Consider the following 16,042-nt stretch of genomic DNA (forward strand, 5'->3'; position numbering starts at 1 on the left):
AACATGCATGAAACCAAGGCTTTTACGGTTACAGAAGTCAACAAATGAGATCGCCTGGGGAATGGGAGTGGAGCTAGGCACTGCAGGGCCTGGAATAACCTCTACATCACCAGAGGAACAGAGGAGGAGTAGGATAAGGGTACGACTAAAGGCTATAAGAACTGGTCGTCTAGTACGTTCAGAACAGAGAGTAGAAGGAGCAGGTTTCTGGGCGAGATAGAACAGATTCAAGGCATAATGTTCAGACAAAGGTATGGTAGGATGTGAATAAAGTGGAGGTAAACCTAGGCATAGAGTGACAATGAGAGAGATAATTGTCCCACTAAGCACAAACTAGATGGGATGGTGTATCGCTGCAGAATGCTGTGGTAGCCATGCTGGTTAAGTGTGCCTTGAATTCAAAATAGACAGTGTAAACAGAAAAGCACACCCACACCACCAAAGCACCCCCACACATCACACCTCCTTCTCCATGCTTCACGGTGGAAATCACACCTGCTGAGATCATCCGTTCACCTACTCTGCATCTCACAAAGACACTGCGGTTGGAACCAAAAATCGCAAATTTAGGCTCATCAGACCAAAGGACAGATGTCCACCGGTCTAATGGCCATTGCTCGTGTTTCTTGGCCCAAACAAGAATCTTCTTCTTGTTGCTGTCCTTTAGTAGTGGTTTCTTTGCAGCAATTTGAGCATGAATGCCTGATTCACGCAGTCTCCTCTGAACAGTTGATGTTGAGGTGTGTCTGTTACTTGAACTCTGTGAATGTCACACCCTGGCCATAGAGGTTTTTATTCTCTATTTTGGTTAGGCCAGGGTGTGACTAGGTTGGGCATTCTAGTTTCTTTATTTCTATGTTTTCTATTTCTTTGTTTTTGGCCGAGTGTGGTCCCCAATCAGAGGCAGCTGTCTATCGTTGTCTCTGATTGGGAATCATACTTAGGCAGTCCTTTTTCCCTCTTTCATTTGTGGGTAGTTATTTTCTGTTTAGTATCTGTTTACCTGACAGAACTGTTCGCTTTCGTTTTGTTACTTTGTTCAAGTGTTTTTGATATTAAATAAAATCATGAACACTTACCACGCTGCGCTTTGGTCCACTATTCCTTACGACAACGAGCGTTACAGTGAAGCATTTATTTGGGCTGCAATCTGAGGTTAACTCTAATGCACTTATCCTCTGCAGCAGAGGTAACTCTGGGTCTGTCATGACTTCCGCCGAAGTTGGTGCCCCTCCTTGTTCGGGCGGCGTTCGGCGCTCGTCGTCACCGGCTTTCTAGCTGCCACCGATCCATGTTTCTGTTTTCCATTTGTTATGTCTTGAGCGTTCACACCTGGTTCCCATTAAGTTATTATTATTTCCCTATTTAACCCTCTGGTTCCCATTATGTTTTGTGCGTGATTGTTCCTGGTTTGTGTTAGTCTATTGTGTTAGGGTTTGTGATCCATGCGTGGATTTATTTCCTGATTATTTTCCCGAGTAAAGTTCGTTATTTTACTCAGTTCTGTGTCCTGCGCCTGACTCCGTTCTAACCTCTGCACAACTAACACCTGACAGGGTCTTCCTTTCCTGTGGTGGTCCTCATGAGAGCCAGTTTCATCATAGCGCTTGATGGTTTTTGCAACTGCACTTGAAGAAACTTTCAAAGTTCTAGACATTTTCCGGATTGACTGATCTTCATGTCTTAAAGTAAAGTAATGATGGACTGTTGTTTCTCTTTGCTTATTTGAGCTGTTCTTGCCATAATATGGACTTGATCTTTTACCAAATAGCGCTATCTGTTGTATACCATCCCAACCTTGTCACAACATAAATGATTGGCTCAAACACATAAAGGAAATAAATTCCACAAATTAACTTTTAACAAGGCACACCTGTTAATTGAAATGCATTCCAGGTGACTACCTCATGAAGCTGGTTGAGAGAATGCCAAGAGAGTGCAAAGCTGTCAAGGCAAAGGGTGTTTAACACTTTTTTGCTTACTACATGATTCCATATGTGTTATTTCATAGTTTTGATGTCTTCACTATTATCCTACAATGTAAAAAATAGTAAAAATAAAGAAACACCTTGGAATGAGTAGGTGTGTCCAAACTTTTGACATACTGTATATTTTTTTCTGATTTATCAATAGCCTAATACTTTATGCTTTATGTGTGTCTGCACCCCTGGTGGAGTGGGCGTGTACACTGCTAGGTAAATAGTTTAAAACAATGGCGTAATGTACTTAAGTCGTTTTTTGGGGTATCTGTACTTTACTATACTATTTATATTTCTGACAACTTTTACTTCACTACATATCCAAATAAAAGTATGTATTTTTACTCCCTACGTTACTCCCAAAAGTACTCGTTACATTTTGAAGGCTTTGCAGGACAGGAAAATGGTTCCGATTCACGCACTTATCAAGAGAAAACGTGGTCATCTCTACTGCCTCTGATCTGGCGGACTCACTAAACACAAATGCATCGTTTGTAAATTAGATCTAAGTGTTGGAGTGTGCCCCGTGCTAAGTGTTGGAGTGGTGCCATCTGCTTTGCTTAATATAAGAACTTTGAAATGATTTATACTTTTACTTTTGATACTTAAGTATATTTATAACCAACTACTTTTAGACTTTTACTCAAGTAGTATTTTACTGGGTAACTTTTACTTTTGTAACTTTCTATCTATACTTTTACTGAAGTATAACAATTGGGTACTTTTTCCACCACTGTTTTAAAATAGCAATAAGGCACCTCGGGGTTTTGTGGTATATTGCCAATATACCAAGGCTACGGGCTGTATCCAGGCACAAAACACCAAGCACAAGTTGCGTCGTCGTCGTGCGTAAGAACAGCCGTTAGACTTGGTATTGTATTATTGGCCTTTTACCACACCCCCTCGGCACGTATTGCTTAATTAACTACATGGGGACGGAAAGATATTATTTTCTGTTGTATTCTATTCAAAAAGTCGACATTTCTAACACAGACACGCATATTTTCATTCAACCACAACAGTGTTCCTTTCTTTTTTCTATCGAAGTCTTTTCAGAAAAACGTTGCATGCTTGACTAGCAGATGTGACTAGACACTAGACTAGAGCATTACAACATGCAGTCTTCCTCGTTGACAAATGTCTCGCACTGTGTAGAGTTCATAGAGGGCTTGTTCTCGTTGATCTGGAGCTGTCCTTGGTGATGTACAACTCAATCCAATTAGCTTTCACCTCTGGGCTGTGTTGCAGCCAGCGGGTGGAAAGAACGCTCACTCCTTTTAGTCGATCATGTGTGTCTTGCTATGCAGATAGCCCAATGGTGCGCTCATCCGTTTATTTTTACATGTTCGATATCCGAGGGAAACCTCTTTTACCATATCCCCATGGAGTGTGTGATCTGTAGTTTTACTACTGGTAGTAGTATTTCCTCACTACGAGGACGATATTTCTCTGTTTATTTCAAAAATTGATCAAGATATGTGGAAGACTCCAGTTACAGACGGCTTGCGGTACTAGTCTGATGGGAGGGTAGCCTAATCACGAATAACCTGCCTCTTCAATTCTTTTCGGGGGAGAGGAGTTTGGTTTGAAAGGTAAAGTGATACAAAAAGGTAGGACACGTATTGTTATTAGCCTATATTATACTGTTTGAAAAAAAATCTGAAATGTTCACCTTTCACGTTTTTATGAAATGTTGTTAAAAAATATATATATATATATTTAGCCTATCTACAGGTCTGTTATTTAATGATAGATTGTGTAAAATCAAAAGAAAACATGTTAATAATAGCCTAAATGTGAAATAGATTGTTTGATTACAGTGAAATACAGGATCAGTCAGGATGTGATTATTGATAAGATGCTTGAAAAGTTAAGCTTACTGAATTAATATGGTATATTGTGTAATATAACCAATCATATATTGGTTCCATTTGATCTTCAAAGCAGTGTATTACATAAGTAACCTTGGGGTGATAAAGTACAACTATGTGACCTCTATCAGAATGTACCCTAGGCTATGATCATCAATCACAACCACAGCCTTATCAAGACCTACAGTATCAAGATGGAGTTGGGTACCATTTACCCTCCATGTGATACATCTACTGTAAGTTAGTGCCATAGAGCTTCCTGTATAAATAGCCTGGAGGCTATTATCAAGTCATGTACAGTAGCCTAGCTAAGTGTAATAGGCTAGCATACTTATAGTGGGATTTGTGGTTGTCTTTAGCCTACACAATCACATTAAAGCGTAGTCCTATAACCTTCAATGCTATAGAGCAACTGAATCCTTTTTTATTTTATAAAGAATAACTTTTCAGGGTAGTTCTGCAATTTGCAGTTCTGCAAAAGCTCACATCCCATTTATTGGATTGGCTATATTGTTCTTCAATCCTGGTCTTGGACCACAGGGTRTGTAGGATTTAAGGAGTAGCCCACTAAGGAGTTGAATTCAGTCTGGATTTTCTTGCTATACTAAGAGACCTGATAGAAATAGTCAAGGGTGTGATGATTACAAGCCTGCACACCCTGTGGGTCCCCACGATCAGGATAATGCATGCAGATGCACATTTGTCATCAACTAATGGGTAAATTAGTGTCCCTGTTTTTTGTGTTTTTTTTCTCTCAGTGGAAGCCATGGGGCAACCGGTTTGAAGTTTATCTCACATTCAAAGTTGGTGTGCCCATTCCTAACTGAGGGGTCAGTGGATTTGACCTGACCTTCTCCTGACCTATCAGAACACCTGAACTGTGACCATCATGGCAGAGAGAGCTGGCTTTGGGATCCCCAAAAGCAACTTACGTCCTGTAGGCTCACTCCCACCAGAGCCTATCGATATCATCCGCACCAAGGCCCGATCCAGAAGAGTCCGTATCAATGTTGGGGGTCTTGTCCACGAGGTCTTATGGAGGACACTGGACCGTCTTCCCAGGACCAGGCTGGGTAAACTCAGAGACTGCAATACCCACGAAACCTTAATGGAGATCTGCGATGATTACAGCTTGACTGATAACGAGTACTTCTTCGATAGGCACCCAGGAGCGTTCTCCTCCATTCTGAACTTTTACAGAACAGGGAAGCTGCACATGATGGAGGAGATGTGCGCCCTGTCCTTCGGCCAGGAGCTTGACTACTGGGGTATAGACGAGATCTACCTGGAGTCCTGCTGCCAGGCCCGGTACCACCAGAAGAAGGAGCAAATGAACGAGGAGTTGAGGAGGGAGGCTGAGTCTCTCAGAGAAAAGGATGGGGAGGAGCCGGAAGAAGGCTGCTGTCCAGACAAGAGACAGAAGCTGTGGGACCTCCTTGAGAAGCCTAGCTCTTCTCTTGCTGCTAAGGTAAGACCAAAGCATTGACCTGGGTTAAGTTTAGGCCTACTGACTGTGGGTCAGTCCAAATCCATCCAATCCCATGGTGTCATAGCTGATGCAGGAATCTCTCTAATTTATCGATTTAAACATAATTTATGATCTTGGATTTGCCTCATGGCAAACATCCTAAAGTGGCTGCTGTGAAGTAGTGGAGTACTATAGAGCCAATGCTCCTAACCCCTTTTCAACTCCAGCTCAGCTGCTGGAAAAACTCTGAATGAAGTAGATCTCAATATATCAGGAATTTGATATATGGAATTTGATCAGTTAGTTTTATTCACAGATCTTGTGTTCCACATTGAGTTTTTCTCTAGATACCTCCTTGCTTCCAACTCAGGAGGAGAGTATTGGGCCCCCAGCAGCTTAATCCTCCTTTAACCTATGAAGTAATCAGATAAGAAAGAACCCAGAAGATTATGGTGCATGTGTGATTAGTGCATACTGCTCTGTGTATTGTACAGATGATATGATACACTTCAAAATATATATGAATAATATCACACATATTGATACACAGTATTTTGCATCCTTAAATACATTTAGTTCATTTCAGTATAGGGTGATCAGTTGCTTAATAAGGGATGAATATGAACTAGGGCACTAAATGCCTAGTGTTAGGTTAGGTATTATGGTTTGGTATTCATGTTCAAGTTAAATCAAATAACTATGTCTCCAGGACTAGGCTCTTATATGAATTTGTCTAATGTGGAATATTATTTTGCAGACAGCAACTTAATTTCTTGTCTTGCGTACACAATCCCAATGGTATACCATGTGTACTGTGCTTCCCAGAATTCAGGCCAAGGAAAGAGGAAAGTAGTCAACCCATTAGTAACAGCTTTAATGTGCATGCTTTTATCTTTTTTTTCTAGAGTGGGGAAGTATAATGCATTGTATTCCCACAATTGCACATTTGTCCTCTCTATGGGCAGAATCTAAAACATCTAATGGTTCACACAGATGCTAACCTCAAATGGTATATACAGTACAGGACGTTTTCTGAAGGACCATGCTGGAGTTTTATGGAGAGTAGTTGGGAGGGATAAGCAGAACATTTAGTTTTGCTATAAAACACAAGTGATACCGTCAAGCGCAGTGTGCAAGTTTTTAATTTCTTCAATAACATTTAGTCACCTAATTCTGGAGGAGGTGCAGTGTCTTATAGGAGTTTTAGGAGTAGGCCTGATAGGAAAGCGTTTTAGGAGGAGGTGGTGGAGGTAAGAGTACAGATGGTCAGGGGAACCCACTGTTGGCTCACACAAGTACTGGTCAGTCCCCATTATCCTGCCTCACTAAACTGTCAGGACACTCAACAGACTGCCAATTGGGCAATCCTTTTGATTTCACTTTGTCCCTGTGCAATATTTGAGCCACTATGAACATCATGTAATTCAAGCTGATGGGCTCCAAACCCTGAAACATGTCCTCCTTCACATACCTGTACTATATTTACATTGAAACCTGACTGTCCAGAGATGGGTATAGTAGCACCAAACCAAATGTGTTTGTGAAATTAGCTTGGTGATTTGTAATGATAGAGTGAACAGTGAAGTAAGAAAGGGCATCCCTTACCCCCCCCTCCCCCCCTGACGGACACTTGGCTTGCAGAAGGAAGCATGGGGGTAGCACTAGCTAGCACATGGGGATTAGGGAGTGCTTAAAGCACAGAGGTGATCCCAGGGTGTGCTGCCCCCTATGACCTGAGAAAGACATGGAAAAGCAAAAGGCACAGGGAAGGACAGTGGCTGTGTGCACCGCCAACTCCTTCTAGGTGTGATATACTGGATGAGCGGCAATGGGTTGTACCTGGCCTGTCACAATAGTGCAGTATGTTATGGTTGGCTCCCAGTCAATCATATTTTGTGAGTCAGCACAATGACACAGTATCCACTCAAGCGCTTGTTATTACATCACCCACAACTGCTGACAGGAATGGAAAGGGGTCTTGCATTGACCATATCAAGTTACCTCACGGACTACTCTAGATGTCATAATTTTGTCAGGCTTCAATGGATGTTCATTACTGTAAAATGTTATTCCAGTTTATTACTTATAGTACAGTATTTGATTTGGTATATTTATCAAATCTACATTTGTATTATGGAATTATTGGAAACAACTTTACAACGGGTGTCAAAAATGTATTGTGTGATTTTCAATGATACAACCAAACATTAGACACTTTTGTGAATATGAGTAACTTCTTGACACAGAACATGTGAAACTTCCATGTGAGTGCTTACAGCTTGCTGTGTCCTGGGCATACTGGTCATCAACTCCTTCATTCTACACACCGTTCTTAAATATCTGTCAGTTTTAACATACTTTTATATGCTATAAAAGCTATCAGGAACTCATTCAGGTAGGCCTACTACATAATGGTATGTGTTCCTAGTTTTGCTGAGGCCTGGTTGTACGGCTCAGTACTGTAGGGAGTGATGGAAGTGAGACTTAATCTCCTTTGGGGGTTTTACCCTGGCTGCTTCTGCAAATAGACTATTGCGAAGGCTGCACACCGTCTGGCTCACAGTGAGCTAGGTTTGCAATATGCCGGTCGGCCCGGGCAGGGGTCACGTGTGCGGTAGAGCTGTTAATCAATTACTGGAGTTGGGTTTGCTGCTGCTATAAGATTAACAAATGAAGTACAGGTAGTCTCCTTCTCGCTTCATGATGAGTTCCTTCAGTACTTGTTGAATAGATACAGGATGAGGGTCCCCTGGTTAATTTGAGTTAATGACTGTGAGATTGTGCAGATGGCAGGAGCTTTTTTCCTTATCACACTCAATTTACTCTTGAAGAATGCTTAAAAAGCTTGAGTTAGTTAAATTTGTCCATTTGGCAGGTTAGACAGAATGCTTGGATAGCAGAATTGTTTTTCCCAATTGTGTTGTTGATGCGTATCCTTTTTAAAATTCTTTCACCCATTTACATCGATTGACCTTCAATTGGAGCTGATAATGTCATATGGGTCATAGGGCATTGTTCTCAAAGAAAGGTACCGGTTTTTCACTAGCTCATGTGGCTCAATTGCTGTGGTCTGGAACATGTACTATAGTAGTACAGGGTTATCTTAGCCTTGGCTAGATTGGAATTTTGTGCATGGTAAATCTGTATCCCAACGTTTTAGCTTTTTTGAGAGATGTCTTTCAATCCACCTCAATTTACCCACTGGATAGAAAGGTCACACTTTTGACATGGGGACCTGATCAACTCAGAGCATTTAATGAAGTGCTCTTTATATATTCGACAGCCATGGGAGTATATTCACACAGGCAAAGTTGAATCATTTTTATACCAAGGATGTTATCCTATTATTGATATATGGGATGAGGGATTTTGAGTCTTGGCAAGTAAACTGCACCTCTCAGCATAATCCATTTTGCCTTCAGTTCATATAGGCATGGCAGTTCAGTTCGTATAAGCATGGCAGTTCAGTTCGTATAAGCATGGCAGTGCGATGCGCAGGAAAACGTCAATTGCATCTGTGTGGTAATGTGCCACCCTTTATATAACTATTTGTCTCATCCCTCCTCCCCTCTCCTCTATCTGCAACTACCTCAATATTAAAAGCTATAACCAGGAAAAAATAAGCCCATCAAGTCTCATCCTGTGTCACTTTATACAGGCACGCGCACAGATCGGGCTCTACCTGTGCAGAGCACAGCACTTTTTCCCTTCCTGTCTCTGAAGTGTCCTTTTGTTGCTGTTGTTCTGAACCCACTAACTGCAAGTTGTCATAAATATGTGTGTTAAATATATGACATTTAATTAGCCATTAAGATGTGGCCATCTATTGCTTTTATGTAACTTAATGATGAAAGTCATAACTGCTCAACAAGTCTTAAACATTATTAAACAAATGTTGCACCTGCCCCCCAAAAGATCTTTGCACGGCCCTGACTTCATATATGCATTGTGTTGCTAAGTCATTTAATTTAAAATGCCCTTCACATTCCACTATAGTAGCCAGTTGTTAAAATTCAAAGCATGAGCCGTCCTTTTACTTTTTAGAAACTGCTGGTTAAACCTTTCAAATAATTACTCCCATTTTTATCTTAGATTTACATCAACTTTGAGAGAATTTCATTCCATTATGGCAGATATCTGGACCTTTTTAGAGCTAGACTTAACCATCAGTGACACTGAGGTTGTTCAACATTACTCAATGCCAAACAGTGTCTTCTCTCTCAGGTTAGTCTTAAAGGTGAAATGTTTGTAGTTTGACCTACTGTAAATTCGTTTTTCCTCATTTTTGGAGGTGTACAGATTGAATGAGTCRGTTGATCCTCTTCAATAAACACTTGAAAGTCAAGATCATGCGATTTGATAAACGTACTTTAAATATACTTTTTTTTGCTTATTTTTCATTCTTATTTGAGAAATCATACAGTTGATTGCGTGGCTTGAGGGTGGTGAGTGTGATATGATTTATTTGACTGCAGTTGGCAGGCTGTAGGCCTACAGCACAATGGCACATGAAAGGAACTGGGCACTCTACTATAGTTGGAAATCATTGCCCTGAGTTGAGTAGTCTATTTATGGAGTGGGTAGCAATCGAATACGTAGTAATATGCAAATTAGTTCTGCATTAGCAGATAACATACGCATGTTGTTTTTTTGTTGTGATGTATAAGTATGCTGTGGCAGTCTGCTCTTCTCCATTCAATGCAATACTGTGTGGTGAGCACATGGCCATTGCAACATCCAATGTTTGTCCCTAAAACAGAATACCTTGGACATAAATATCAGTTCAGTTTACATGCTGTGTTGAAGTACAGGTTGCCACTCATCACGTCGTCTGAATCTATGTCACATGTTCATGTCACCTAAATAACCAAGCTTTTGGTTGGCCTGTATATCGTGATGACCAATAAGACACATGTATTTGACTAATTACTATAATCATGGCCTTCTCCCTTCTCCCCTTACACAAAGAGACACCATCACACCCTCGCCAACTAACTGAACACAATCCAGTGGGCTTTGGTCTACATAGATCACAGTCAGGGACCATCGCCTGAGCCAACATGGTCTAAATAAAACCTATTTTGTGGGGTAATAGCATGGTGTCTTTGACCATAGTAATGAACTGTGAAATCTATGCAAATTCCCTTCATACTGCAATGTTATATTGATAGATTTGAGTGTCTATATGCATATTCACTGTATATTTATAATTGAGTCATTGTATTGCTAAGAAACACTAATATTTTTGGTCTCCAATCCAGTGGTACATCCCTCATCAATAGTGAACATGTACACACACATATATACACAAACACACAAGGCTTGATATTGGTTATGTTAAGTATATAAAACCTTATGTAGGCTATATAACCATTTTCCAGTTGCTATTGTTGTACAATGTCCTGAAATGCCACTCCTCCGCTGTGCCCCTTACTCAGCAGAATCTCCGTGACAAATGTGGTGGGTTGGCTCCAGCTACATCTCACCTATAAAAACACTGCTAATCCAATATATCCTACGTCACTTTTCCATAAATACCCCCTGACATTGATCAAGATGTTCTTGAGTTTCCGTGCTCAGTTTGTTTCCCCTCCGAGACTTTTGTCAGAGGAAATCTAACCTTCAGTCCTTACATCCTTTGCATTGAGATGGTATTGGGGGGGGGGGGGGGGGTTTAAAGCATGTTGTTTGTCTTGCTGCTTTTTGTCTTGTTGTTTATCAGATTTCTAAACTGTGAGCTCTTTGCTGTATGACAAGTATACCCCAGAGGAAGTAGGCTCTGTATGTCAGCCATTTTGTTATTGGCTCAGAATCGATATTTTATATACTGTAGGATTCATTTTTGCTGGCTGTGTACTGGCATACATTTTACGGGCATACTTTCATCTCAATTAATTATTTCAGTAAATTACATTTGGCCTTTGGCAGTTATGATCACAATATTGCTACTGGACTTGAGGTGAAGTCGGTTTGAGGTGAATGTGGAACTGTAATACTGTTTGACTGATAGATTTACTGTTATTTCCACATCATTTTTACATGAAATTTTACAAGTGGTGTTTCTCTTTTATGTCATAACCATAACACTTGTGATACAGTCATTATTTTGATGAAGATTCCCTTCTAACAGCTGTGTTAAGCCACAGTTCTCTGCCTTCCACACGTCTTCATTTCCTCTTCGATGTCACTGTAAATCCAAACTCCTGTCGCAGATTATAGCTGGAACAAATCCCTGTGTTCTGCGAGATTGAACCTCTACAAACTGGGAGCCTTTGTTTTAAGTTTAGCAGCAACCCAAGAGCTAAACGTAACTGAGTGGGAGGAAGGCACTGGCCAGGGCTTAATGAGGGAAATCCAGATCTTTCAATTAATCTGCTTAACCCTCAGTAGCCAGATGTTCCCAAGGACTGCACCATGCCGGTCCAGGTCACACATGCATGCAGCCTGGTGGGGACAGAGAGAAACACAGCTGAGGCAGCTCAGCCAGCGTACTAGCCCCATTGTCCAGCGGTCCCACCTCTCACGTACTGTATTGGATATCTCCGCCACTCATAACCATAGAGCATCATGCTCAGATTGAGCCATGATCAATCATCACACTCAGGGTTATGTTTTGAGGGATTTCTGTGTATGAATAAAGGGCTTTATTGTCAAAGCATATTATAACTAAAATGTGGATTAGCAGGGTATAATACTCAAAGCTCTTAGACTGGGTCTCCCGAATGGATTCCCTTGTTGGATCTTAAAATCGCCAAAGGGCATTTTCTAAATACAGAACATACCTATATCTGCAATACCAGTCAAAAGTTTGGACACACCTACTCATTCAAGAGTTTTTCTTTATTTTTACTATTTTCTACATTGTAGAATAATAGTGAAGACATCAAAACTATGAAATAACACATATGGAATCATTTAGTAACCAAAAAAGTGTTAAAAATAAAAAACTATTTTTGATTCTTCAAAGTAGCCACCCTTTGCCTTGATGACAACTTTGCCCACTCTTGGCATTCTCTCAACCAGCTTCACCTGGAATGCTTTTACAACAGTCTTGAAGGAGTTCCCACATATGCTGAGCACTTTTTGGCTGCTTTTCCTTTTCCAACTCATCCCAAACCAGCTCAATTGGGTTGAGGTCGGGTGATTGTGGAGGCCAGGTCATCTGATGCAGCACTCCATCGCTCTCCTTCTTGGTCAAATAGCCCTTACACAGCCTGGAAGAGTGTTGGGTCATTTTCCTGTTGAAAAAGAAATGATAGTCCTACTAAGTGCAAATCAGATGGGATGGTGTATCGCTGCAAAATGCTGTGGAGCCATTCTGGTTAAGTGTGCCTTGAATTCTAAATAAATCAGACAGTGTCACCAGCAAAGTATTCCCACACCATCCCACCTCCTCCATGCTTCACGGTGGGAACCACATATACAGATATAATCCGTTCACTCTGCGTCTCACAAAGACACAGCGGTTGGAACCAAAAATCTCAAATTTGGACTCATCAGACTGCACAGGAAGAAACGTTCAAAGTTCTTGACATTTTCCTCATTGACTGACCATCATGTCTTAAAGTAAGGATGGACTGTCATTTCTCTTTGCTTATTTGAGCTGTTCTTGCCATAATATGGACTTTGTGTTTTACCAAATAGGTCTATCTTCTGTATACTACCCCTACCTTGTCCCAACACAAATGATTGGCTCCATACGCTTTAAGGAAAGAAATTCCACATATTAACTTTTAACAAAGCACACCTGTTAATTGAAATGCATTCCAGGTGACTACCTCATGAAGCTGGTTGAGAGAATGCCAATAGTGTGCAAAGCTGTCAAGGCAAAGGATGTTTAACACTTTTTTCGCTTACTACATGATTCCATATGTGTTATTTCATAGTGTTGATGTCTTCACTATTATTCTACAATGTAAAAAATAGTAAAAATAAAGAAACACCATGGATTGAGTAGGCGTGTTCAAACTTTTGACTGGTACTGTATTTGATGTCAAATTCAAATGACTTTTTTGTCCCAGAGAGGGAACTTATTTTTTTAAATCTGTAGTTTTATATGAAAATATATGTGATCTATATGGAAAATAGTGAATTGTTATTGCTGTGAAAAATATATTTCCTGTAGACTACAGATGAATCCTGAAATATTCTACAATAACTGTTGTAGATACCCATAGCGATATTTGTCTTGAGAAAGTAATGAAGGTGACATACTGTACATTGTCTATTGATTCACCTTATTATTTCCTTTTTACATATTCAATAAAAATACAACAAATGTGCCTCAATGGTAATTCCTCCACTCCACTGAGAGCTCCATGGCCAAAGAGAAAGCTCTGTCATTTGCATTTATTTAATTAATGAGAGCTTTGTCAGACTGTGCTCTTTTAGTGGGTAAAGATTGTCTGTCAGGACTGTTGGGGGATAAAACCACCCAGAATGTTTTGCAGGAGAAGAACAATACGGGTGTTTTATGACTATTACACAGCGTATCAAAGAAGACTCTTACACCTTAGCCATGAAGGTGCATTCTGGTGGCTGAGTGTCTGATGATCCTTTGGCGGTCCCTCCCTGTGTATACACGCATGCCCTGTCCTGGAATGATCTCAAGACGTAGGCTAGCTATTTCTCTGTATCCAGATCACTGTTCATGTAATTAAGTTTGTGCAGATCTAAAGATAAGGTCAGGAAGAAGCTAATCCTGCTCATTCCACCCCCACACCCTCACCAGTGATGTCTGTCTGCCTGGACTATATCTAAATGCACCACACGCGCACAAGGCCCATGAGTGAATTACTCTGTATTAAGTGCTTGGGTAGTATATCACATAGCAATGTGAGGGTAGAATCTATAGAGCGTTTGCTGAACAAGGCACAGTGGTCTCAATGAATGGTGTAAATGCCATGTGGTGTCATAGACAAGACAAAGACACATGGTGGTGGCCCACTAGTGTGGTTTTCACAGAAAAGTTGTGTAAGTGTATAATGTTGAATACTGACTTCAGTGTCCTGCCTGTGAAATAGTCCAACTTTTCAGCATAGTCTTTGCTATTGTGTTGTTTCTTCATGTACAGAGTGTCATAGACATCAATAATTTCCCTGTGAAATGTCTACGTGAAGCAGCATGAATTTAGATTAGACCAAAGTGGAAAGATGCAAAGGTCAAACCATTTGGCAACTATTACACCACTTTGATCCAAAGTGTTGTACTTGCACTTTGATCCACCTGATGGGTGATAGTTCAGGTCACACCATCACAGCCAATAGGCATAATGCTGGATGACCATTGACTTGACCTCAGCAACCATGACTGTAGCCTAATGGGTTGTTCATCCTGACATGCCCGAGACAATCCCTGCGTCACGCGATTCCTACAGCCAAGGCTTTTCAGAGGCTTTGTCTTATCCCTCCCTACACTCTTAGAATAAAAGGTGCTATATAGAACCGTACCCTTTCCTGCAGTCAAATGACCAAATCTCCATCTAGTGGCCTCATGGGTGGAATGTTATTAACCCTTGGATGCGTATGGTCACATATTTGTGTCTTCACAACTCTATTCCTCAATTTTACCATTTATTGTAAAAGATAAATGCAAACATCATCCAAGCATCATACGGAACACATCCACAGCCAAACTCATTCCATAAACCAATCTAAATAACAGGTTGCGTTGACAAAAAAACAAAACATAAGTTAGCGACCTAACAGTTAGACTTGTTAACAATGTACCACATATCTGGTGAGCACAAGGGAGAAATGTAATATTGTTTAGAAAAGAGACACGTATCAGCGAAGCTAACAGCAGCTAAATTCTTTATGATGGCAGCCATGTTTGACAAGAGAAAACTCCCTAATCCCAGAATGCCATTCACTATAAGACGCAAATAAACTAAGTTAAAGTCAAAGATGGCTTCACCCATTGCCCGAAATATATGAACTTAGTTTGGCCACTTTTTGAACGGTCATCCAACTCAGAACTCCAACGCGGGAACTCTGGCCTCTTTCTAGTGCTCTGACATTCCGACCTGAAGATCACTGACATCATGATTTGACCTCATATTTTTCAGAGTTCGCAGTTGTCTTGAAAGCACCATAAGTCAGTCAATTGAACCATCTCTTCACCTTGTTGTGTTATAACATCTTTGGTCTGACAGGTGCGTTGTATGATGTCAAAAACATGGTGCTACACATAGCTATGTTTCTGGTAGCCTCAGACAATAACATTGACGTACAGAATACGCTGACTCGGTGAGCGAGTTTRTAAGGAAGTGTATAGGAGATGTTGTATCCACGGTGACTATTAAAACCTTCCCTAACCAGAAACTGTGGATTGATGGCAGCATTCRCGCAAAACTGAAAGCACTTACCACCGCATTTAATCATGGCAGGGCGACTGGAAACATGCCCAAATACAAACAGTGTAGTTATTCCCTCCGTAAGGCAATCAAACAAGCAAAGCGTCAGTATAGAGACAAAGTGGAGTCGCAATTCAATGGCTCAAACACGAGACATATGTGGCAGGGTCTACAGACAATCATGGATTACAAAAAGAAAACCAGCCCCGTTGCGGACACTGACGTCTTGCTCCCAGACAAATTAAACAACTTCTTTGCGCGCTTTGAGGACRTTACAATACCACCGACACGGCCCACTGCCAGAGACTGTGGGCTCTCCTTCTCTGTGGCCGATGTGAGTAAAACATTTCAACGTGTTAACCCTCGTAAG

At 40.8% G+C, this 16,042-nt stretch overlaps 1 protein-coding gene across 1 annotated transcript in view; it reads left to right on the plus strand.

Annotated features, from left to right (window-relative positions):
- Positions 1 to 2,657: 2,657 nt before the first annotated feature.
- The window catches only part of LOC111956284 (potassium voltage-gated channel subfamily B member 2), a 28,126-nt gene continuing 14,741 nt past the window's right edge, over positions 2,658 to 16,042 (plus strand). The window contains exons 1-2 of the mRNA XM_023976730.2: positions 2,658 to 3,589; positions 4,609 to 5,318. Of these exons, the coding sequence (XP_023832498.1) occupies positions 4,740 to 5,318 (579 nt within the window). The 5' untranslated portion in view covers positions 2,658 to 3,589; positions 4,609 to 4,739. The remainder of the gene's footprint in view (positions 3,590 to 4,608; positions 5,319 to 16,042) is intronic.

This window comes from Salvelinus sp. IW2-2015, linkage group LG32 (assembly GCF_002910315.2).
Source record: "Salvelinus sp. IW2-2015 linkage group LG32, ASM291031v2, whole genome shotgun sequence".
Classification (NCBI taxonomy): domain Eukaryota; kingdom Metazoa; phylum Chordata; class Actinopteri; order Salmoniformes; family Salmonidae; genus Salvelinus; species Salvelinus sp. IW2-2015.